General features: G+C 45.9%; 2 protein-coding genes across 6 annotated transcripts in view; one reads left to right on the forward strand and one right to left on the reverse strand.

The window, feature by feature from the left end:
* Dtymk (deoxythymidylate kinase) overlaps positions 1-3,127 on the forward strand; it is a 9,873-nt gene extending 6,746 nt beyond the window's left edge. Inside the window, exons 4-5 of one of the 4 annotated variants that reach the window (XM_026786510.1) lie at positions 454-651; positions 1,099-1,526. In XM_026786510.1, coding sequence (XP_026642311.1) covers positions 454-651; positions 1,099-1,110 — 210 coding nt within the window. In that variant the 3' untranslated portion in view covers positions 1,111-1,526. Of the gene's footprint in view, positions 1-453; positions 652-1,098; positions 1,527-2,707 lie in introns of those variants that run through there. The other 3 variants (XM_005361366.3, XR_003378187.1, XM_026786512.1) reach the window with 3 other exon arrangements.
* Positions 3,128-4,573: 1,446 nt separating this feature from the next.
* The window catches only part of Atg4b (autophagy related 4B cysteine peptidase), a 39,398-nt gene continuing 19,710 nt past the window's right edge, over positions 4,574-24,261 (reverse strand). For both annotated transcript variants that reach the window (XM_005361367.2, XM_026786165.1), the window contains exons 5-13: positions 23,703-23,804; positions 23,214-23,286; positions 19,911-19,990; positions 10,541-10,734; positions 9,127-9,205; positions 8,734-8,879; positions 7,630-7,686; positions 6,998-7,091; positions 4,574-6,287 (exon numbers count right to left, since the gene is read on the reverse strand). In XM_005361367.2, the coding sequence (XP_005361424.1) occupies positions 6,214-6,287; positions 6,998-7,091; positions 7,630-7,686; positions 8,734-8,879; positions 9,127-9,205; positions 10,541-10,734; positions 19,911-19,990; positions 23,214-23,286; positions 23,703-23,804 (899 nt within the window). In that variant the 3' untranslated portion in view covers positions 4,574-6,213. The remainder of the gene's footprint in view (positions 6,288-6,997; positions 7,092-7,629; positions 7,687-8,733; positions 8,880-9,126; positions 9,206-10,540; positions 10,735-19,910; positions 19,991-23,213; positions 23,287-23,702; positions 23,805-24,261) is intronic.

Below are 24,261 nucleotides of genomic sequence, written 5' to 3' on the forward strand. Positions count from 1 at the left end.
TTTCCATGTACACGAGATCTAGTAGGCAGACAAGCATGCAGTGGGTCTCCATGTACATGAGATCTAGTAGGCAGACAAGCATGCAGTGGGTTTCCGTGTACACGAGCTCTAGTAGGCAGACAAGCATGCAGTGGGTTTCCAGGATTGCTTATTTCCTTCATTGTCTCTCGGGAGGAATACAGATGAAAGCTTACGGCACAGAGCTCTCTGTCCTGTCTCTGGAACAAGCGCCTTTCCAGCTCAGACTCTCTAGGTTGACTGTGCCACTAGGACATCTGCGTATGCCATGCCTTATTCTGAGATGGCTCAGGATGTAATGTGGTTCATAAACCAAGCGCAGAGCATAGAGCTGTGATGCCTTCCTTTTAACTCTTATCTGCAGCAGGTCCCCCAACCCCACTTTGAAGCAAAAGCTTCTACCCCACTCAGTCTGCTTTCTCTAACTGTTGGCAGAATTTTTCCCTGGATTGGTGCAAACAACCAGACGTGGGCCTTCCCAAGCCCGACCTGATCCTGTTCCTTCAGTTACAATTGCTGGACGCTGCGGCACGGGGAGAGTTTGGGCTTGAGCGCTATGAGACCGGGACTTTCCAGGAGCAGGTTCTGCTGTGTTTCCAGCAGCTCATGAAGGATGAAAACCTGAACTGGAAGGTGAGTGCTGGCTACAAACAGCCGTCGAGGAGCTGTGTGGCAGTCTACCCTCCGCTGACATCAGCACAGGCGGTATAGTTTGTTTGGTTACCCATCTGGGAAATCAGGGAAGCTATTCTGGTTCTCTGCCAACAGACTTTCTGGTGGTAGTAGTGGTGCTAGCTACAGAACCTAGGGCCTCACCTACCACTGGGCTATACTTCCAGCTCTCTGCCAACAGATTCTAATCCTCATACCGATTTTATAAAACCCTAAGATTCCTGCTTCGTCTGTTGGGCTAGATGAGTTTAAGGGACAGTCCTCATAAGAATGAGATACCCTGTATCTGCAAGACTCAAAGATGAGCCCCAGCAAACGTCTGTTATCGTATTCTATACAAGCCTTTAGCCCTGTGACATCACCATTCAGACCATGGTCTTGCAAGCTACATCACACTTTACTTTGCAGTCTTTTTCATAGGAATGACTCTTCATTGTACGGATTATACTTACTGTCAGAAGGTGGAGTTTGCCAGTTTCATGGTGAGATGTCTTTTTCTTTTAGCTCATGCAGTGATTTCTTCCTGGCCTTCCTGTTGGCTCTCGGTCATTATAGGCACCTTCTCCTCTATAGCTACAACCTGGGCCTTTATCCTGCCCATTTCTTTGAAGCCTGTAGGCCTATGCATGGCCATTTCCTGGAGCACAGAAGTGTCCATACCAGGTTTCCCTCTGGTCCTGTTTCCTCCACTCTGTAAACTTGTTTCAACACTGGTCTCAGGAATTGGCTTCAGCTTCCCTCTTGTTCCTCGCACGGAGGCCAACATGAGCCCCTCCTCTGCTGCTTGCTCCTACTCTGACCCTAACTGCACCGTCATTCCACACATCTGCTCTGGAATGGTCCCGGTGGGCCTGGCATTGCCCATACAGGCCATCTTTTTTTTTTTTTTTTGGTTTTTCGGGACAGGGTTTCTCTGTGGCTTTGGAGCCTGTCCTGGAACTAGCTCTTGTAGACCAGGCTGGCCTCGAACTCACAGAGATCCGCCTGCCTCTGCCTCCCGAGTGCTGGGATTAAAAGCGCGCCACCACCGCCCACAGGCTGTCTTTTAACTGTTGCCTACGGTTCCCAGACTTGCGGCTGGCACTTGAGTAGGCTCTGTTTCCCTGGCATTACTTGCCCTTTGTTTCTGTTACATGTCCTCAGGATTGCAAAGTTTATCCTAAGTTTCTGCATCGTCTTGCCATATTAGAGCAGATGCTAATACCCTTCTCTTTCCTGGGCGTTAAGTCAGCCTAGAGAGGCACCCTGGATAGTCTGGGCCAGGGTTGTGTGGCTGTAGTGGAGCTGTCACACTCCCTTCTAGGAGGTGACCCCTGTGGCATTTTTCTGCACACAGCCATACTTTGAGAAATACCTGGACTCCTTCCATAACCCTTCTGCAGCTTTTTAAATGTTTGCTGCCAGAGGTCTTAGCCAGACTTACAGAAACAAGGGTCCTGTCCAAACCCCCTCCAGATGGTGGGACTTGGAGATGGTGACACTTATTCAGATCCTCTCTCCTGGTTCGCACCTGGATCTACCTGTCCTGAAGGAACAGAGCAGCCGTTAGGACAGCTTTCATCTCCCAAGAGGACAGGAAGCAAACCAGGTTGATTTTTTTTTTTTTTTTTTTTTTTTGAGATAGGGTCTCTACATAGCCCTGGCTGTCCTGGAAGGAACTATGTAGTCCTTGAATTCAGAGAGAACTGTCTACCTCTGCCTCCTGAGTTCTGGAACTATAAAGGGTGGGTCACCATGCCTGGCATGGAGCCTGTTCTTATCAACTGGAGGATAGTTGCTCAGCCTGCTTAGGAGCGAGATGAGCAGCTAGTGCATGTTGCTTCCTGTGTCTGGGATGTGGTAGGTATGCAAGCTACGGTGTGCCAAGAACACTAGGTTCAAGGAAAGCTGTGGGTGAAGGGTCCCTGAGATCTAGGTTGGCTCTTGCAGGCCCTGGCTCACTGAGGTCACCACATGCACTGGGAATAGGGCAGAGGTGGTGTAATGTCACTTTCCTGCTCTCTCCTTGTGGTGACAGGTGGTTGATGCTTCCAGAAGCATTGAGGATGTCCATGAAGAAATCCGTGTCCTCTCCGAGGACGCCATCCGCAGCGCCGCACAGAGTCCGCTGGAGGAGCTATGGAAATAAATTAGACTTCCACTGCAGAAACTGTTCTCTGGTCCTTTAGGAGACTGGTGGAAGACTCACAACACTGTTCAGCAGGAGCTCTTCCTGAAGAGACCTACAAGCCTCCGTCATAACCTGAGATGTTGGTGGTATGGACAAGTTGTGCAGTATCTTCTCCTGACTCCTTGATCCTAAAGGCGTTAATGTGTTATGGTATTTCCATACCGACCTTTAGTGGTAACTTTGGGCAGTTTCACTGAGATCATTAGAAACATTAGTTGAGAGTTGTTATTTTTTGCAGACACTAATAAAAGCTTATTTGAAAATGTACCTCACTGGCTTCCCCTAAGAATTTGTAGAGATGGGTCTGCTTACTACTACATGGGATTTCCACTGTGGGCTTGATCAGTGTTACCAGCCTCCATGCTCCGATTCTGTGTTCTTGGGCATGGCCAGGCTTATCAAAAGGCACGACGTTCAACATTCTAGACATTCTAGATAATAACTTTGTGTGTGTGTGTGTGTGTGTGTGTGCTGCTGAAGCTTCTCACACTATCCCCTCCAAAACAGGATGATTTGACATTTATTTCCTGGTAGAATCCAGCCTGTATGTGTAGGGTGTGTCACAGGTGAGGTGAAGCACATTCCCCTCAGGATCAAAAAGGTATGGGCTAGGTGGATGTCATGGCATGGTACCTTGTGCTGAGAACTACTCTGGTGTGGTGATGCACATTTAATGCCTTTAATGCCAGCACTCAGGAGGCAGAAGCAGGTGGATCTCTTGAATTCCAGGCTAGCCAGGGCTACACAGTGAGATAATCATCAAAAAAACCAAACCAAACAAACAAAAAAATGGTAGGGGATTAGCCAGGTGTGTCATCAGAGGCCTCTTAACAACCAGTCTGAGGTCAGGAAATGCAGAGCATCTGTAGCCCCGAGAGGAATGTAGAAGCCTCTGGATGCCGGGAAATCGCCCTACTGCCAGCATAGCCTGCATTTCCGGAAAGCAGTGGGCCGTGTGCTGTGAGCATAGCAGCCCTAAGAAGCCAGCAGAGTGATGCTAAGCCTTGCCTTGGGCCGTTGTACTTGGGTCAGCAGTTCTCCTTTATTTGGATTCAGAGCAAGTAGGTGTCACCTAGGATTGTCCCACTGAGATGTCACCAGGCAGAATGAGGTAATGAGGTGATCCTCAGTCTACTAGTCCCCCAGGCCAAAACCAGGTACAGCTTGCCTGGAGGGAACTCAAGGCAAGCCTTGTAAGTGCTTTTCACTGCTTTCTTTTTTTTTTTTTTTTTTTTTTTGAGACAGGGTCTTTCTGTAGCTCTGGCTGTCCTAGAACTCGCTGTGTAGACCAGGCTGTCCTGGAACTCAGAGCTCTGAGTGCTAGGAATAAAGGTGTGTGCCACCACTGCCCGGCTTAAACAAGATTTTTACTATTTCTATGTGTATATGCCCACAGTGTTAGATCCTCTGGAGCTGGGGTCATAAGCAGTTGTGAGCGGCCCAGTGTAGGTGCTGGGAATGAACTCTGGTTCTCTGGAAGAGGTCAGAGCTCCTAACTGCTGAGTCATTTCTCCAGCCCCCAGCTCATTCTTATACCATGTTCTCCTTGCACTTCTTCCCATTAGGGCCACAGGCTTACTCAATATGAGGGAAAAACGACACTGGCTACACAGTTAGGCCAGACACAGGGCAGACTACTTGTCTGATGTGAGGAAATCTGTCATCACAGCCAACCATAACTGGAGGAAAAAAAAATCAACACACACACAAATGCTGTTTTCTACTGAAACTTATTATTTACCTTTAAGAATTGCAAACTAGACTACTAAGAATGAACAACCTCAGGAAGCCTTTCTCAAGCCCTGGGAGCTCCCTCAGGTTGTATTGCTCCACACATCTGCCCTTGGTACCATCAGCAGGAGTTGCAGCAAGACCCTGGGCCACAGCAGCACAATAGCTACTGGACTCAGGAAGTGGAGCCCCAGAGGAATGGGCCTTCCCCCATCCCATCCCACCTGAAGCTAAGGGACAAGATGTAGGAGAGACAGAGAGTGTAAGGAAATAAATTATGTCATGAACACTTTGTGGGCCACTCTGAGTTGTCACATCTGGCATATGCCATCAGAGAGCAGCTCCAACCTCACCCGTTTACAGGGTCCTAGGGAAGGGCTTTTAGGAAAAGCTTGCAAGGGCCACCCCAAGCGGCAATGCCCTGTTCATATCTTCTAGGGCGAAGGAAAGGCCTCTTTCTAAGACAGCAGACCTAGGGTATCAAAGCTTGAAGGCCCAGAAAGCCAGGATTAGAAGGTGGCGGGTATGGGAATGAGAGCCAAGGAGGGTCTGGACACTGCACCTGCTGGTGCCTGGAGCTATCAGCTCCGTTTAAATATACTCTATTGTGGACCAAAAGCCATAGCTCTTTAACACTTTGGCCCCAAACCAAGAAATTCTCTGTGACCCAGGAGGGTTTCTGAGAAGGGCAAGAACATGGAAGAAGGCTCAAGAAGCAGTGTGTACCCTACCACCAGCAGGCACAGTGTCACAAGCAAAGAGCAGCTCTGCTCCCTCCCTTTCCTCCCAGAGGGAAGCTGGGTAGCAAGCTAACAGCAGCAGGCGGTGTGTCTTGAAATGCATCAGCCCCTTACAGGAAACAAAGCTCTTCCCTAGTGAGGTCCTAATGGGAATCAGGACCACGGCTCCAGATGACCCGGGAGCTTGTCAGCTGCTCCAGAGTCCAGGTGTCCACACTGTGTCCATGCACACCAGTATCTTTGGGTTTTCCAAATGCCCCACCAGAATACTTTCTCTCCAAAGCCAGCAGCAGCCTTGTTGTAATTCTTTCCATGTCCTCTCCTACTGAGGTAGCCCTTGAGAACCACACGGAGCAGATGACAGCCTAAATGCTCACCCTGCCCAGCAGTATGAGGCCATACGTGACTGTAACTCTGTATACATCAACCTGCAGGTCTTCTAAGACTGACCTGGGAAGTGCCCCAGAAATTCATGTCTTCATTAAACAACTCCAAACAGGGCTTTAATTCCAAATAAACCACAGACCAGGTGCCCAGGAAAAAGCAGGACCAAAGCTGATATGCTGGCTGGGGCTGGCAGTGTCAAGCGGAGAACTCTGGAAGCTCCTGGCTTGCCGCACTTCCTGACCAGGCCTTCTGATGGGCGATTTTCTCATGTGGACAGGCCTTTGCTGTGTTTGGGGTTAGGCAGTCTGACTCCAGGCACCGCAGTCCTTGGTCCATGAGCAGAGCAGGCCCTCTGACAGAGGTGGCACAGGCGCACAGCACTGGCAGGGGTGGGCTGGGTGATGGAATGCGCAGACACTGAGTGCCCAAGGCAGGTCTGGGTTCTCAAAGCACCCCAACGAAGGCCATGGAGGCCATCCCCAAACCCTAGGATTTTCAGAGGGATAAGATTTCAAAGTCTTCATCCTCAGAGTCAAAGAACCTCTCCAGTCTCTCTACATCAGAAGAATCTGGAAGGAACAAGATAGAACATTAGGCATCTCTCAGGAGCTGGTGTAGGTGTGTGTTGGCGGGGAAGACATGAGGAGAGGGGACAAACTAGAATAGGTCTGCTAGGCCCTGTACAGCCCCTCCTGACTGCAGTCTTAACAGGCACAAAGGAGTGCAGACAAGGCCCCAAAGAGGGATGGGAAGTCCTTGAAAGGAAGGAGAATGGCACCTGACTCCTGCCAGCAGTTCAGGAGGATGAGGGCATCCCCTCCTTGCACCAGCTTAGGAATGAGCAGGTCCGACCAGGCTTCCCTCCACTGTCGCCCAAGGCCAGCCCCTGAACTCTACCTGTGCTGGCCCATAGGACGCAGGCTGCCCCCCTGCAGGCACACTAGCTATAGGCCAAGAAACCAGGACTGCTCATCCCCAGTGGCTCTTAGACCGGACTTCATCATCACAAACCTGTTGTGCCTGGTCTCAACAGTACCCAAAGAACCTGTGGGAACATGTCTGGCTCAACAGTCCCTAGCAGACTATGGATATATTGTGCTGCTGCCAAGCTCAGGGTTTGAGGTACAGGGGCAACCAACCATTTGGGCTCATATAAACAATGGTTAAAAGGGAAAAGACCGAGACCTGAGGGCTTGTGTCAGGCACAAACTACACAAACTAAGAGATCTGGACAGGAGATTATTTCAGTCAGACTTGACTCTGCAACCTCAGCACTCACCTAGGGACAGGTTCAAGACGTCCTGGCAGGCCAGATGGGAAGGCTGCTGCTCCACTAGCTCAAACATAGGTAGGGCACCACCAAGCAGGGATAGCTGTTGTCAGTGAGACACGGCTGTTAGATGCACCTTGACAGTCACTATAGCCTCACAGATAAGAAAATGGAAGTGGAATCCATACTAAAGGTTACAGCATAGACCAACACAGTGGTCAACAAAGCACGGGCCTGTCCCACTGGTAATGCCTTGTTACCCCATCAGGCATACATGATCACAAAAGGCACAGGGAAGACAGCTGGATGCAACTGGTACAGGGGCAGCCTTTGGCTTACAATTTATTGCAACCCCAGAACCTCAAGAGGCAAGTGAGTGGGCCAGAACTCTACCATAATGTGCAAAACTTAGGTAAAAGATGGCCAATTACGACCTAGACGTGGCTAAGAGAAACAGCAATGTGAGGCACCCTGTCCCATTCAGTCTGCCCACATGTGTGAGACAGGAACAAAACTCCCCATGCAACCAGTAAATGGGGTTCCTAGCTAGGCCATGCAAAGAGGCTCCCTTTACCCCAGCCACCTCATTGCCTGGGTCCCCAGAAGTTTCATCTTGGCTCTGGACAGGGGCAGCTACAGACCTTTTTGACTTGCTGACACCAATCATTAAAGTCTTCCTCGGTCTTACAGAAAAACCCCTGAAATGAAAAGGACTGTGAGTAATGACCACATCTGTATGAGCATGAGGCTGTGATCGCTAGTCTTCAGGGATCCTGGTATGCACTCGCCAACACATGCCAGGCTGTGTGCTCTGCCCATGCTATGGTTCATACATACGGACACTCTGCTCAGTGATGGTAAGGCCTATCCCATGGTGGCAAGGGGAGTGATTCTACCATGTGTTTCCTTTGATCTCGGCTCTCAAAAGTTATAATTGTGGCTCAAACTTGGTGCTCTCTGCACCTGCTAGCCCCATGTGTCTAGCATCTTCTATGAGGTGGGCTGTTTAGGTGGCGGTAGGACACCAAGTTCCAATCACTGAGCTACTGAGATGCATTCACTGTAACATACACACGCCAGTTAGCTGAGTAATTTACCAGTGGGTTCTGCAGGAAGTCCTAGCCTACTCTCTGTAGAACTTAGGAGGGGTACATATTGCAGAGTATATTCTGGGTGTTGTGTCTGTGTGACAGCTGCATACTGGTACTAGACATGCTGCACTTCTGCCAACAAGCAACACGATGTGCAGCCTAACTAGGCAATGACTTCCCCGGGGATGGCACTGTTTTGACATTTTTAGTTTTTCATCATCTTTCTCCCAAACACATTCTGAGTAGGCAGGTTTATATAACTCACCAGAAATCCCTACATCATCAAAAAGGAAGATGGAAAAGCTCATTCAAGGGAATTGTCTCTAAGATATATTAAGTAAATAAATAACAAAATGATGATGAAAAAACTAAGAGGAAGTGAGGTAGAGACAGGTGACTCTAACAAGCTGTCATTTGTATTTTAGAGAGTAGGAAAAACACACACCCTCACACTTGGTACGTACACTCAATCACAGGCAACACTCACACACACTGTGGGGTTGTGACTGCCGCTCAGGAGGCGCACAGTCTCAGGTGAGGATATGAGGATCCTTAACTATAAAAATCTAACCCTCTAAAAAACTACTACAGTGTAGACATATTCCTTTATATTCCACTGCAGGACTCCTGGCAGTTTGCACGGTTGGAACATACCACAGCAATGGATGGGTCAAGCTCTCCAATGCCCATCCTGCAGGGAGGGTGCTGGCAGTGGAAGCTCTCATCGGGGATAAAGCAGCTGTCAGTCAGTTCCACTGCAGGCTGTGTAGTGTGGGGGTCCAGATAGATGAGCTCCTCACCTGGGCGAGATGACAGAGAAGTCAGATGCAGCTGGCTAGAGCTGGGCGAGAGGGAGGGAGCAGACCAGAGCAACATCCAAACCCACATCAGAGTCAGCAGACAGAAGGAAAGTAGACATCAAAATGTCAGGCGGAGTGGGGTGAGTGAGGGGGAGGCAAATGAAGACAATACAACTCCACAGAAACACCCACTTCTTCAGGGAGACAGACCATCCCTATGAACCCATAGCGTACAAGTCAAACTCACCAACGTAGCCAATGAAGTAGTGGGCACTGTTGGGCTTCCCTCCGATAACACCCAGGGACTGGGGCATCATGAAGCAGTGCTGCAGGAGAGAAGAGGGAAGGCCACTGAGCACACTGGCCTTGCAATGCATGCAAGAAGACTGCTCCTAGACAGTCCCACACACTAGCCCAGTACACGGCCGGGAGCATGTGTTTCACCATCCACAACCTCGGGCAGGCCATGGCCTCCAGAGGCTTTCCTGAATGACACAAGAAGAAAAATGAGAAGACGTATCTCAAAGAGCTTCCAGTACAGACAATACAAATACACACCACTGGCTCACAGTTCTATCTGGGTAAACTTTGGAGCAGTGACAGGATTGAGGAACAGCTTGTGCATTAACAATAGGTGGGAAAGGCCATGAGATGGTGGCGCACGCCTTTAATCCCAGCACTCGGGAGGCAGAGACACGCGGATCTCTGTGAGTTCGAGACAAGCCTGGTCTACAAAGCTAGTTCCACGACAGGCTCCAAAGCCACAGAGAAACCCTGTCTCGAAAAACCAAAAAAAAAAAAAAAAAAAAAAAAAAAAAAAAAAAAAAAAAAACCCAAAAAACCAAAAAAAAAAAAAAAAAAAAAAAAAAAAAATAGGTGGGAAATATGAGCAGGCACTCGGAAGAGGTAGCCTGGCCAGACATCAGCCTGACCCAATGGGACAGGAGAAATGACAACAGAGGATAAGTCAGAGAAAAGTGGGAAATCAGTTAGGGGACGCAGAAGTGACAGAGGAAGTGATCTTGGGACCTATAGCAGAGGGAGGGGCCAGGGTAGTCAGGGGTTCTGGAGGGACAGAATAAGATCAAGAGCAGTGAGGGATTTTATACTTGGTTTTATCTGAACACGGAGAGGTGATTAGAAAGTCAAAGACTTTAATAAAAAGTACTGCCATTCTGTACAGCAAGGCTCTCAAGTGTGGCTCCTTAGTTTAAAAATCTGAAGCCGGGCGGTGGTGGCGCACGCCTTTAATCCCAGCACTTGGTTTTTTTGTTTTTGGTTTTTCGAGACAGGGGTTCTCTGTGGTTTTGGAGCCTGTCCTGGAACTAGCTCTTGTAGAAAGGACTGCTCAACCCCCACAAAAGGGTCACGACCCATGGGTTGAGAACCACTGATCCAGTCAGAAGTAGAGGCTCAAGAGATACCCAGGAGGGCACGGGAGAGGCCTGGGAGAGACAGAAGACCCTGATGCCAGGTTCAGCACCAGGCTGACTGGTCTTGAAGACCCTTTATAAACTCCAGCCATTTAAGTTTTCAACATCACCTATAAGATTAAGGCCTTTTCTCCCTCTCTCCTAAAGCTACAGCTAGTTGACCACACTTTGAGATAGATGAAAAGTTGGGAGCAGGCGCTCAGGTTAAAAGCTGCTCTGAAGACTCACCTTCAGTGTCTGCACATAGGCCTCATTGATGTCAGTAAGTCCCAGGCGGAGAGGGATAAGAAGGACTAGGGGTCTCCAGGCCGCTGGTCTGTTGGTGACTTCAGCTCCAGCAGGGAACCCATTACAGTGCCGCTCCGAATCTGCAGGAGGTACAGCAGCTCCCGCACAGGGAAGGCTGGCCCTGCACAACCTTCCTGAAGGGGAAGACATGTTTTCCATGAGCTAAGCAGAAAGAAAGTGTTTTGAAAACTAAGTGCTTAGGGGCTGAAGAGTTGATTCAGTGGTTAACATGACTATGTTTTCAGAGGACACAGGTTTGATTCCCAGCATGCACACGGCAACTCACAATTGTCTATAACTCCAGTTCCAGGTGATATGACACCCCTTTATGGCCTCTGCAGGCACAAGGCACTCAAGTGGTGCACAGACACACATGAAAGCAAAAATATCCATATACATAAAATAATTTAAGACAAACACACACACACCCCAAGTGCTTTAAATGTAAGTACCATGGAGAACAAATGTCCCCACTCAAAGAAACATGTTCTTGGTGCTGGAGACATGGCTCAATGGTTAAGAGCACCTGTTGCTATTGCAAAAGACCCATGTTCAGTTCTCAGCACCCACAGGCTCACAACCATCCTTAACTCCAGTTACAGGGATTCTAATGCCTTCTTTTGACCTACCCAGATACCAGAAATGCATGTACTATATACACAGACAAGCAAAATATTTACATACATTAAAAAGACTTACTACACATAAAGACTTTCTTTTAAATATGTATATGGTTGCTTTGAATGAATGTACGTCTGTGCATGATATACAAACAGTGCCCTCAAGGACAGAAGAGATCTCCTGGAAGTGGAGTGAGAGATGCTCGTGAATCGCCATGTGGGTCCTCTGAAAGAGTAGCCTAGTGCTCTTAACTGCTGAGCCATCTCTCCAGCATACACTTTATTTGTTTAAAAATTTCTAATTACTATTAGGCCAAGTATGGTGGTGCATAGTTTTAATCCTAGCACTTAGCAGAGGCAAGGGGATCTCTGAGAGTTCAAGACCAACCTAATGTGTGTACAATGTGTTAAAAATGTGTCTCACAGTGCATGTGGCAGTCAGAGGACAACACTGTGGAGCTGGTTCCCTCCTTGCATCTTTACATCATCTCCAGGGATGAAGCCCAGTTTGCCAGGCTGGTGTGGCAAGTGCTTTTACCCACTAAACTACCTCACTGGTCCCACACGCACTTTCAAGCAAAATTTAAAGCGGCAGCCATGGGCAAACCCAAACCACTCAGAACCCTCACCAGCAAAAAGAGCACCAAGAAACAGCTCCTCTCCATCCTTTACTGTGTCTCTTGTCTATGCACCAGACTAGCCTTCAATAAACATATTAATTAGGGTCTGGTGGTCAGAAAACTCAAGTGTTATGGAACACACCCCACAATGTTTTGCAGTCCCATTGTGGGAAAGGAATACAGGAGGAGCTGAGAGCATTTCCTTTATGCTAGAAAAGAAAGTGTGCCCAGTAAGAAGACATGATGGGAAGCCCAGTCAAGACAGTCAGCCTGAAGGGGTGCTACAGGTCAAATGTTAGGTAACACGGGATCAAAAATGACGGTCCTAGGCAGCACACTAGGTAAAAAGAACCCATGAATCCCCAAACGCTGACAGTCTCTCAAATTTAAAAATTGGAGAGAATGAAATACTTATCAAGAATGCCTGTCCAACAGGTAAAGAGGGACAATGTAGAAAAATCACTATTCAAAAAATGCTTCAAAGAACATCAACATATATTAGAATCATCTTCATTAATTTCAAGGAATGGTTATCATTGAGACAAACACACCATTCTCGGGCTGGAGAGATGGTTCAGGGGTTAAGAGCATGGCTGCTCTCCCAGAGGTCCTGAGTTCAATTCCCAGCAATCACATGGTGGCTCACAACCACCTATGATAGGATCCGATGCCCTCTTCTGGTGTGCAACCATACATGCAGGCAAAATACTGTATACGTGATAAATATATAAATCTTTAAGAAAAAAAAATCACCCTCTCAGGCAACCCAGTGCAGCATCATAACACAGACACTATGAGAAATGATGCAATGGTTGGTCAAGAGCATTTACAGATTCTGTAGAGAACCCAGGTTTGGTTTACCAGCATCCACAAGGAAGCTCACAAAACACTAATTCCAAGAGATTATCTCCACACACATGGTGTATATAAGTTCACACACTCTGTCACACACACATACACTCAAACAAACTTTAAAGAAAGTAAAAGTGGTAGTGATTCATGGTTCTGCAAGATTGGACTTTTTAGGAAATAGGACAGAGATTATTTAGCAATTTGTTTTTTAGTTATTTAACTTGTTTAAAATATCTTTTTTAAAATTTTATTCATTTTATTTTCTGTGTTTTGTTTGTGTATATGTGCACCACATTCCTGGTTGTACTCATGGAGATCAGAAAAGGGTGTTGGAGGAAATGGAGTTACAGATGTAAACCACAAAAAGAGTACTGGGAAATGAACCTAGGTCTTCTGTGATGTGGGATTACCCTCTGTATGCTGTGATTACCACTGGTTAAAAAAGAATCTGTCTTGGGCGTGATAGGGCAGACTAGAGGTAGGCAGGGAAAATTAAACTGAATGCTAGGAGAAAGAAGGCGGAGTAAGGAGAAGCCCCACCAGAGGCAGACAGTGGACAGAACCTTGTCGGTAAGCCACAGCCACATGATGATACACAGATTAATAGAAATGGGTTCAATTAAGATGTAAGATTAAAACCAAAATAATAATAAAAATAAAAGCTGGGCAGCAGTGGCACACACCTTTAATCCTAGCACTTGGGAGACAGAGGCAGGCAGATCCCTGTAAGTTTGAGGCCAGCCTGGTCTATAAGAGCTAGTTCCGGGACAGGCTCCAAAGCTACAGAGAAACTCTGTCGTGAAAAACAAAACAAAACAAAAGATGTAAGAGCTAGCCAATAAGAAGCTAGCATTAAAAGGCCAAGCAGTGATTTAGTTAATACAGTTTCTGTGTGGCTATTTCAAGTCTGGGTGGCCGGGAATGAACAAATGGGCCCCTACTACAAATTGATGCTCTAACGTGTACTAGCTAAATCCACATAAAGCCTGAGAGGGCTTGGAAAGGAATTCTAGACACTAAAAAAACAAAATTTAGCTGCTTTTTTTTTTTTTTTTTGGATAGGCTCTGCTTGCTGGTGGCATGCTGCAGTTTCTTAAAGAGAGATCTTCCTGATTCAGTGGTAGCAGGAAAAATGTGCATTTTCAAAAGGCACAGCAGCTTCCTGGGCCATGCTGCCAGCACAAACTCTGACTCTTTCAGGAGGCTGAGTACTTGAATGTGGTTTGTGGGCAGTGTGCTGCAAGTTATTTGGTGGTAGCATGGGCCAGCTGATTACCAGAGTTGAGGTGGTGAGGACAGCTCCCACCCAGCAGCCTCAGAGGCAGTGAACAGACTTCTGCCACGTTGGACTGGGCAGAGCTAAAAGGTAAAGCAGCCTTAGTACTAGCCAAGCTGTTTAACATTTTAAGAAGTGGTCCTGGTCAAAAAAGAATTACAGATGGACAATAAAGACAAATTCAGATGAAAAAGTCCTCTAAATGGGTCACAGTGCTGGATAAATGTACATAGGCTTGGGAGAGAGAAAAAAAAGAGCATAGAGAGTTATAAAAAGAAGTAAATTGTTTTAAAAATAAAACAAAAGCCTTAAAAGAGACAGTGTAAACTTGTAGAAAAGTAACAGTAAGAAAAATAAGCTACATAAAGATGGAAAATACAGTCTGGATTATGTATACTATTGTGTGTTTTCTTTGAACTTTTTTTAACTATGAATGAGCTAAGTACAGAGAGACATTTCATTGTACAGACTGTTAAACTAAACCAGCATATATACTCTAAACGTATCTTGACTTCAAAATTTGGATCTAAGAATATGTTGCTTCTTTTGTTTTAACAGAGGATGAGAACATGTGGAATCCTTCCAGATTAATATGATTTGATGGACCAAGACCACCTGAAAGGTTGCCATGAACACCACCCCCAAAAAATACTTTGCCCAACAAAAAGCAGGAAGCAGTTAGGCGAGAACTAGGTCCAAAGTCCCTAAATGATTGTTTATAAATGTTTGTTTACATTTAAAGGGGGATATGTTACAGAGATGAATACTTTGCATTGACATGGATCTTGGTTTATTGATACAAATTTAAGGTCAATTTTATTATATGTATATTTCTGCTACTGATTAAGTTATTGTGTTTGTGCAGCTCATTTAAAAATGTAAAGTATAATTAAGACATATAGATTAATAGATAATCATCAATAATAGTCAAGCCTGTAGTCATATTAGTTATGTTTTCCAGATACATAGAGATTTCAGTTAGATAGGTATTCCTCAAATCTTTCAAAGACTAACAGAATATGGCATTTAAATGTTTTAATAACTTAGGACATTTCATGACATGAGACACATCTGCTCCTGATAGCACCAATTACTTCAAGAGGATGATGGGCACCAAAGAGGCCACTTATGGCATTGGTTAGCCATTTGGGCAAGAAATTGTTTTTGCCTGGACTGCTTGATGTTATGCTGTATGAACTGGACATGCAGGACCACCAGAAAAATGACTACTGAAATTGCCTAAAGGTGAGACAGTCCTTTGGGGTCCCCGTTTAGAAGAAAGTGACTGACAAATTGCCAATATAGACAGAACTGCCTTTGAAATTTCTTGCTTTGTGGAAAAGTCTGCTGGATACTATGGCCCTGAAGGCTGAATATGGGTGCTCCAATAATATAGAACTTAGGGTGACTGTCCAGGCAGCAAGATGTCTCTGTCATTTCTAGAGTTTTGGAAGTTGCAATGTGTTTCCTGTTAACTTAGGTAATATTATAACCTTCTGGAGTCTTTGATGGAGTTGAAGGATAGTTATAGTTTTCCTTAGTTATGATAAAAGATAAAGTAGATATAAATATTGTAACTGCATTCTTGCTTGATACCTGTTTTGTATATGAAATTTTACTATGTTAAAACTAAAATCTTCCTTTTCATTTAGACAAAAAAAAGGGGGGGGGAGTGATGTGGAACTGTATGCTATGGTTACCACTGATTAATAAAGAAACAGCTTTGTGCCTATAGCAGGGCAGAGCAGAGGTAAGTGGGGAAAACTAAACTGAATGCTGGGAGAAAGGAGGCAGAGTCAGGAGAAGTAATGGAGTCTTGCTGGTAGGCCACGAACCTTGTGGTAAAATATAAAATAATGGAAATGGGTTAATTCTAGATGTAAGAGCTAGCTAGCAATATGCTTAAGCTACTGGCCAAACATATTACAAATAATATAGTTTCTGTGTGGTTATTTCAGTTCTGGGCAGCTGGGAACAAACAACAACACTTCTGCAAGAGCAACAAGTGCTAATCACCACCAAGCTGTCTCAGAGCCCCCTTATTATTATTATTGTTGTTGTCATTATTGTTATTTTAATACAGGGTCTCACTATGTAGCCCCGGCTGGCCTAGACTCTAGATTGGCCTTGGACTCACAGTGATCTGCCTGCCCATAGCCTAAGTGCTGGGACTAAAGGCACAAGGCATCATGGCCAGCTTTTAAATTATTATAAATTCCTTATTATATGTATGTGTACGTAAACGTGTGTGTTCGTACACATGCCAAAGCACATGCATAGTATCAGCAGAGAAGGGTGGGAGTCAGGTCCCAGGACTACACTTACGTTGTTAGGTGTGGCAGTAGACTACCCACCAAACCACTCATAGGCCCACTGTCTAAGTTTTCTAGCCTCTAAGCACATTATTGTTTACCAGAGCCACTTTTAGAATTTATTTACCTATTAATGTTTTTTCAAGACTGGGTTTCTCTGTGTAGACTGGGCTGTCCTAGAACTAGCTCTGTAGACCAGGCTGGCCTCAGAGATCTGCCTGCCTCTAGTGCTGGGATTAAAGGTGTGTGCAAACCTTTAAAACAAAAATAAACAAAATTCTTTAAGAGCTCAACTTTAAGCGCTGAAGAAACAGTTCAGCTGTTAGGAGTGTTTGGGGTTCTTACAGTTTGGTTTGCAGCACCCAAACTGGGTGGCCCACAACTCCTTTTTCTAGCTCTCCACAGGCACCCACCCACCGAGAGAGAGAGCGAGAGCGAGAGCGAGAGAGAGAGAGAGAGAGAGAGAGAGAGAGAGAACGAACAAGTGAGTAAACGATGATTCTTAGAAAACAAAACAGACAACTCTAAGTGAGAAGATCTTTCTCATTCCTTTGGAAATGTTCACTGCAAACACTTGACTTCAAGTCATTTGTTTTTTCAACTGCCACGAGGAAGCTTGATTTCAGCCTTCTTGGTCCTTCTCCCTCCCCCTCTTCTGTCAGCTGTTCTCGCAGTGGTGCTCAATTTTCCTCACTCAGTGCTGACATGTCTTTTCTTTATTCTTTGACCCCCCTCCTTTTTTTTTTCAAGGCAGGGTTTCTGTGCGCAACAGCCCTGGCTGTCTTGGATTAGCTCTGTAGATAAGGCTGGGTTTGAACTCAGAGATCCGCCTGCCTCTGCTTCCCTGGGATTAAAGAACCATGCCACCACCGACTGGCCTGACACATTTTTTCTAATCTACACTTTCTCCTGCTATCTAGGGACTTGCTACTTCTGGTATAGTTATGAAGGTCTAAATCCATCAGCATTTGCTGGCCATGGTACCTCACATCTGTAATCCCAGAACTAGGGAGAGGCAGAAGGACAACCTGAGCTATAGAGTTAAGGCCATCTCAAAAAGCAAACAAGGCTTCCCTCTGCTGGCATACTTCTAACATCTGTGGGCCTGCTATATAGGCCAGCTCTCAGCAGAAGGAAGCTTTGGCAGCCTTTGTGAATGACATCAGCTCTTCCCTAACTGTCCCATTCACAAGCAGTTCAAGAAGTTGGAAGGAAAGAAACTATGCTGCTACTACACTGTGCCCCTAGCTTTGCTCTGCTACCATTTCTATGAACTGGGCTATTGTGCGCAACTTTTAGTAGTAGGCTAAAAAGGTAGTTTACTTCTTTTAAACATGTTTGCATGTGAACATGTGAGCAACAGCAAACGTGTGGAGATCAGAGGCCAAATTGAAGAGCTGGTTCTCTACCATGAATGAGTCACAGAAACCAAACTTAGGTCATCAGATTTGGTGATGTGCCATCTCACCAGCATGCTTCCTGTCTCCATGGATGCCCTCAAAAGTAACTGTCACAACCCCGAGAACCATCTTGTCTACCCTTTACCTGCAGCTGCAGCCCTTCATCAAGTCCTCAGGTAATTTGTCCTTATTCTGTAATGAGCACATCCTTCTGAACAGGTCCTGGTCACAGCTAAGCAGCCTCAGGATCTGATCCCATTCACATGACAAGGCCTCAGTTCTAGAGCTTATTGGTCCAGCATTGATATTCCAGACAGTGCTGAGACCACAGGAGAGACTGCATCATCATGGCTCCCACAGTGCCATATGTACCCAGGTTATGGGAGGGGTGGAAGAATGGGACAAAAGTACCAAAGGTCATGGCAGAAAGAGAATCACCTCCCAAAAGCTGTCCTCTGACCTTCACATGGCAAATGCACATTATACAGACATGCATTTGCACAGACACACACAGACTTGGTTTTTTTTTTTTTTTTACTTAAAAGTTACTATGAGTGCTGGGCAGTGGTGGTGCATATCTTTAATCCCAGCACTTGGGAGGCAGAGGCAGTCAGATCTCTGTGAGTTTGAGGCCAACCTGGTCTACAGAGCAAGTTCTACAAGAGCTAGGACTGTTACACAGAAAAAAAAATGTGCATATATATACACATATACATATACACACATATATATTATATTGTCTTGAAAAAAAAAGTTACTATGGGGGCTGTAGACATGATTCAGCTGTTAAGAAGAGCACTTGCTGCTCTTGCAGAGACCTGAGTTCATTCCCTAGCACCTGTGGTAACTCACAACCATGGTAACTCGCCAGATCCAACGCTCTATTTGGGCCTCCAAAGACTTGTGAGCATATATACAGGCACAGAAACACACAATAAGTCTGTAAGAACAGTCCCAAAGATTTCTGCCATATCAACAGTCTTTTGTTTTTTAAATATTTATTTGTTATGTATATAGTATTCTGTCTGTATATCTGCAGGCCAGAAGAGGGCACCACACCCCATTACAGATGGTTGTGAGCCACCGTGTGGTTGCTGGGAACTGAACTCAGGACCTTTGGAAGAGCAGGCAATGCTCTTAACCGCTGAGCTATCTCTCCAGCCCTCAACAGTCTTTAATACATCTTTAAAAGATACTGTTTTCTTTCTTTTTTCTATTTATTATTATTATTACTACTACTATATTGTTTCCTTTTTTTGTTTTGTTTTTTGAGACACGGTTTCTCTGTGCAACTTGTTTTGTTTTTCAACATATAGCCCTGGCTGTCCTGGAACTGGCTCTGTGTATCATCTTAGCCTTGAACTCAGGGATCCACCTGCCTCGACTCCCCAGGACTGGGACTAAAGGCATGCACCACTACCACCCAGCTGTCACCATGTTTTTAACACTAGGGAAAAATGCTTATGATATCACAGAAGGTTTTGGTTGTTGTTGGATTTTTGTTGTTGTTGTTCTGTGAATGTGTGGGAGTACTAGGAATCGAGCCTAAGAAATCTACCACTGAGTTATAGCCATAAACCTTTTGTTTGTTTTTTGAGATAGTGTCTCGTTAAGTAGCCTAGGCTAGCCTAGAACTATGGAGATCAGACCTTGAACTCAGAGATCCACCTATACCTCCAAAGTATTAAAATTAAAGGTATATACCACCAAACCCAGCTACTTTTGTTTTTGATTTAGGGTCTCACGTAGCCCAGGCTGGCCTTGAACTCCTGATCTTCCTACCTCCATCTTCCAAATACTAGGATTACAAGCATGCACTACTGTCCCCTAGAAGTTGGTTTGGGAATTTCCGTCAGGCTGCTGGTAGGCCTTCATTCCAGAGCCATGTACTTTCTTCTTACGAGTCCTTCGCTGGATATGTGGTAGCTGAAAAGCCCTTCCTGTATCTCATTGTGGTGCATTAATGCAGTGAAAAGCATACAAAAAATTCTCTTCCATGGTAACCATCTGTATGTGGCCTATGCCATTATACTCAGCACTAACACATTATCTGTAGCACACACACAAATAACTAGCTTGATGTTGGAGAGAACACCTTCCTCCGACTTAGCCCAGGGGACAAAGTAAGGGAATGGGGTTTACAGATGTTCCTCTAGGCTTCCACCTACTGGGAAGTGCCAGTGCTGAGGCTCCCTCTTGGGCCTTGTCAGCCAAACCCTGAGCCACTTACTGATCTCCTCCATCACCACAGTGTTGTCCATTGCTATGTGAACAGCCAAGGAACTCCACGTGTCGAATACAGCAAGCTTCCTAGAGAAAGCAAGAGAATACTCCCATGAGCCTTTGACAGCATGAGCATTGCACCATTGCAGTGACAATCAGGAGGCAGCTTCCAAGTTTAAGTCAAGGATTTGTTCACAAACTCAAAGAGGAAGGAAGCGGGATGCTGCTCATCGGGGAAGTGCCAGCTGGACAGGAGCCCTGTGTGACAGAGCAGCGCAGGTTTCTCCTGCAGATGAGCGGCTTCTCTCCCAGCACCTCCCATTCTGAACTGATAGCCCCAGAAATCTAAAGAGCAGCACAACTGCAACCACCAGTTGGGAGGACGCACGGCTGCAGACTTACGGCTCTGAAAGAAGAGCAGACAGCAGCCATGCTACGCAGAAACAGAATGTAAATAGGGTGCTACGGGGACGACACAGAAAACCTATTAATCGATGAGAAGACAGAAAGCAAGAAGGGACATTTTGTCCATGGGGACAGTTACTAAGGACCTAAGCTACAAGATCCTGGTATGTTTAGGAACACAAGAGGCCAATGCCTGGAAGGTAGTAGGGCGGTGGTTCTCAACCTTCCTAAAGCTGAGACTCTTTAATACAGTTCCTCATGTTTTAGTAACCCCAACCAAAAAAACTATTTTCATTGCTACTTCATAACTATAATTTTGTTTCTGTTACAAATCATAATGTAATCAGCTGATATTCAGGGTATCTGATATGAGACCCCCATGAAAGGGTCATTTGACCCCAAAGGCATTGCAACCCCCAGGTTGTGAACCCCTACACAACACAAACCACACAGAGCTCCTTCCCTGGAAGTGGAAATGTGGAAGGGGCTCAGCAGAGCCAGTGCTTTCTCACTACTCATCAAGCCCTTCCAGGAGACAGACCCAGGACACAGAGTCACAGTGGCACTTCACTGTGCTGACATGTCTGGAATGGCAGGCTGGGGGAGCGAGCAAGTAGGGCAGGCTAGACGGGCCTCAGGGAAGGGCTACTAGGCTGGGGCTCCAAGTGACGCAAAGGTCCTAAAGAGGAGTGTAAGAGGATGTGCCATCCAACGGTGTGTCAGGACAGAGTAAGCTCAGCGGCACAGGATGGGAAATGCTGTGGCAATCAGCTAAAATGCCTAGGACAGCCGGAGTCTCAGAGAGGGCTGCTGCCCTTTATGGAGATGACTTTGGTTAGTATTCGAAAAAGTCTAGGATGAGAGACAGAATGAGACAAGATGTGGACCAGGTTGGGGGAGGGATGAACAAGGGTTAAAAATGAGACTTATTACGGGTTTGGAAGCTCAACTAAGAGTCAGAGAAGTCTAGAATCAGTCCACGTTTTGGCCTAGGCAGTTGAAGAAACCCTACAGCATCTACTTTGGGAAAAGCAACAGGTTGATACACCCAAGAGCTGGCAGAGTGCTCTAAGTTTGGAAGTTAACAGGCTCGTGAGCCTCAGGGTAGGAATGCAATAGAGTTCGGAGATGTAACCCATCCCTGTGTGTAGGACAGAGAGTAGCCACAGGTGAGGAAAAGTGGACTAGCAACAAAAGCAGAGGAGGCCAGGGACAGAAATAGTAAGCATGGATAAGCGCCGGATCTGTCATTTCCAGAAAGATATAAACAGTAACACTAAGGGGCTGCTCTTTGCCAGTGAAGGCAGAAAAAGTGAGGCCACAGATAGAACCAAAGCACTGATGGTGAACTGACGGCTACTGGTAGCAGTAATATAGTGGCTCTGTACATTATATCACAAGCTAAAGGGGTGTGTGATAGTTAGAATTAGGACTGCCCCCCCATTCCCCTCATATGTTTGGTCCCCAGTAGGTAGAACTGTTTGAAAAGGACTATCTGGCCTCGTTGGAGGAGGTCACTGGGGGTAGGCTTTGAAAATTCAGAAGCCAGTGTCATTCCCAGTTAGTTCTTGTTCTGCCTCATGATGGAGGATCAGATGTAAGCTCTTGGCTACTGCTCCATGGCCATGCTTCCTGCCATGGTGATCATGGACTCTAGCCCTCTGGAGCTATGACCACCCAAAAATAAATATATTTTTTTGTTTTGTTTTTGTTTTTTATTTGTTTTCTTTTTTATAAGTTACCTTTGTCATGGTGCTCTGTTGTTGGAAAAGAAAATCACTAAGGCAAGGCAGGACTTGGAAAAGGATGCTAAAGGGTACGGGGCGGGTGTGCGTGTCACAAAGAAGCCAAGTCAAGGAGTCACAGCCAGCCATGGCCTGGAATGGCTGGGCATGTAGGAGATGGCCATTGTAGTCACAGGATAGGCTGTCAAGGGAACATCCAGCTAGAGAAAGATTAGAGATACTGGCTTTCAGCCCCACAGGAAAAAGGTCCGATATGAGTGAGTCCTGAACATTGGTTTGGCACCTCCCAGAGGCACTGGAATATTATGCTTCAGGGAAATGTCAATCAGGTCAAAAAACAGGGCAGGGAGGGGAGTGTGGGTAACACAGAGAAGGTTCAGTGGTTCAGAGCACCTACTGCTCTTGCAGAGGATCCAGGGTTCAGTTCCCAGCACCCACACAGCAGCTAACAACCATCTGTTAACTCCAGTTCCAGGGATCTAACAACCTCTTCCAGCCTTCCCTGTGAGCCTTGCATGTGTGACATGTACAGACGTGTCACATCCATACATAAAAAATAATCTTCAACCTTTCTCTCTCTCTTCCTCCCCACTTCTCTTCATCTCAATAAAGCTCCTCACTTCAGAAAAAAAAATCTTCAAAACAAAATCACTGAGGGGTCATACACTAACAAGTGGCATATCCCTGAAAACAGCAGAAAGCCATTTCAGAGGAAATTCCGGAGCAAGTGCCCCTCAGGACAAGTAAGGCTGACTGAGCTCCAGACTCTAGGGCCACAGAGAAGACAGGAAGGGACAGTCAGGAAACAACACCAACAGACTCTGAGCAGCATGTAGAGGCTTCTGATCTCTGACAAATCCAGAGGTAGAGGGTTACAGCACCGGCAGTCAGAGTACCAGAACTCCCATGGTTCCAGATCTGAGATGCCCTCATTACAGATGGATCTGTACAGAGGACAGGGCCATGCCAGGGCTCTGACCTAAATACAAATCCCATTTACAGAACAATAGGCATAGTCACCCAGAGGACTCCTCTGGGTCTATAAGCAAAGAATAAGAATACCTTATTTCCTGTGGCAATAAGTACTCAAGGAGTGGGTAAATGCCAAGGAGAACTCATGCTGACCCCAAGAAGCAGAAGGGCTGGGCTCATTTACGTACTTGAGGACCTGGGCAACAGTGTTCGGCCCGTACCACTGGCCTATAGACTTGCCTTCGCCAACTCCCATTTGCGCTGCAGGAAACAGACCCATGTTAGCAAATACAACCATTCTAGTGAGCCTTACTTTTGGTACATCAGTAAACGCTTCATAAAAAGGTCTACACCACACACACACACATACACCACACCTCACTTTTATCAGTAAACACTTCATAGAAAGGTCTAGACAGGACACCTTCTCTACTAAGAAAAGCAAACCTTCAGGAGGAGCCTAACTCCCACAGACTGCATGGAATCAGTCCCTGAAGGCTGTATAGCAGCAGGGGCAGAGCAGGCTTGAGTCTAAGCAAGTGCTGGAACACCAACAGCAGCTCACAGGGCTCAGAGGCCTCATTCTCCAACTCTGTAAGACTTGGAAAACTCCCGAGGAAGTCCCAAGGAGTCTGCCTTCTGCAAAGAGCCATGCCTAGGTCACATTGAATCCCCACCTATCTGATGAATGGAGTAGTAGCTGTCCTTTCTGTCGAGGAAAGCATTTAGGACGTTGAAGTAACTGTCAGGCTGTCTCTTCCGTTGAATCCATCTCCAATCTATTGGAAACAAAACAGGATGTCAGTTTGACCACACAAGTAACAAACCTTTCTTTTATAAAGTGCTCAATGTTCAGATGTACAAAACTTTATTTTTGAACCTTTTTAAAATTAAAAATCAAACTCTCTAGGATTTCAAATATGCACACACTATCTCATCCAAACAAACAGAGGCTGGAAGCAGAAAGCTGTTTCAGCAGTTTAAAGATAATTTCTAAAAGAATAATCATTTATATCAATATAAATTATTAGGTCTGGTGATTCAGGCCTATAATCCCAGCCACTTGGGAAGCTAAAGCAAGAGGCACTGGTTAGTTTTATGTCAACCTGACACAAGCTAGAGCCATTTGGAAAGGGAATCTCAATTGAGAAAATGCCTGGACAAAGAGGTCTGTAGGCAAATCTTTTGAGCATTGTCTTGATTAATGATCGTTGTGGTAGAGCTGACTGGTACCAA

Source organism: Microtus ochrogaster, linkage group LG4 (assembly GCF_000317375.1).
Source record: "Microtus ochrogaster isolate Prairie Vole_2 linkage group LG4, MicOch1.0, whole genome shotgun sequence".
Classification (NCBI taxonomy): Eukaryota; Metazoa; Chordata; class Mammalia; order Rodentia; family Cricetidae; genus Microtus; species Microtus ochrogaster.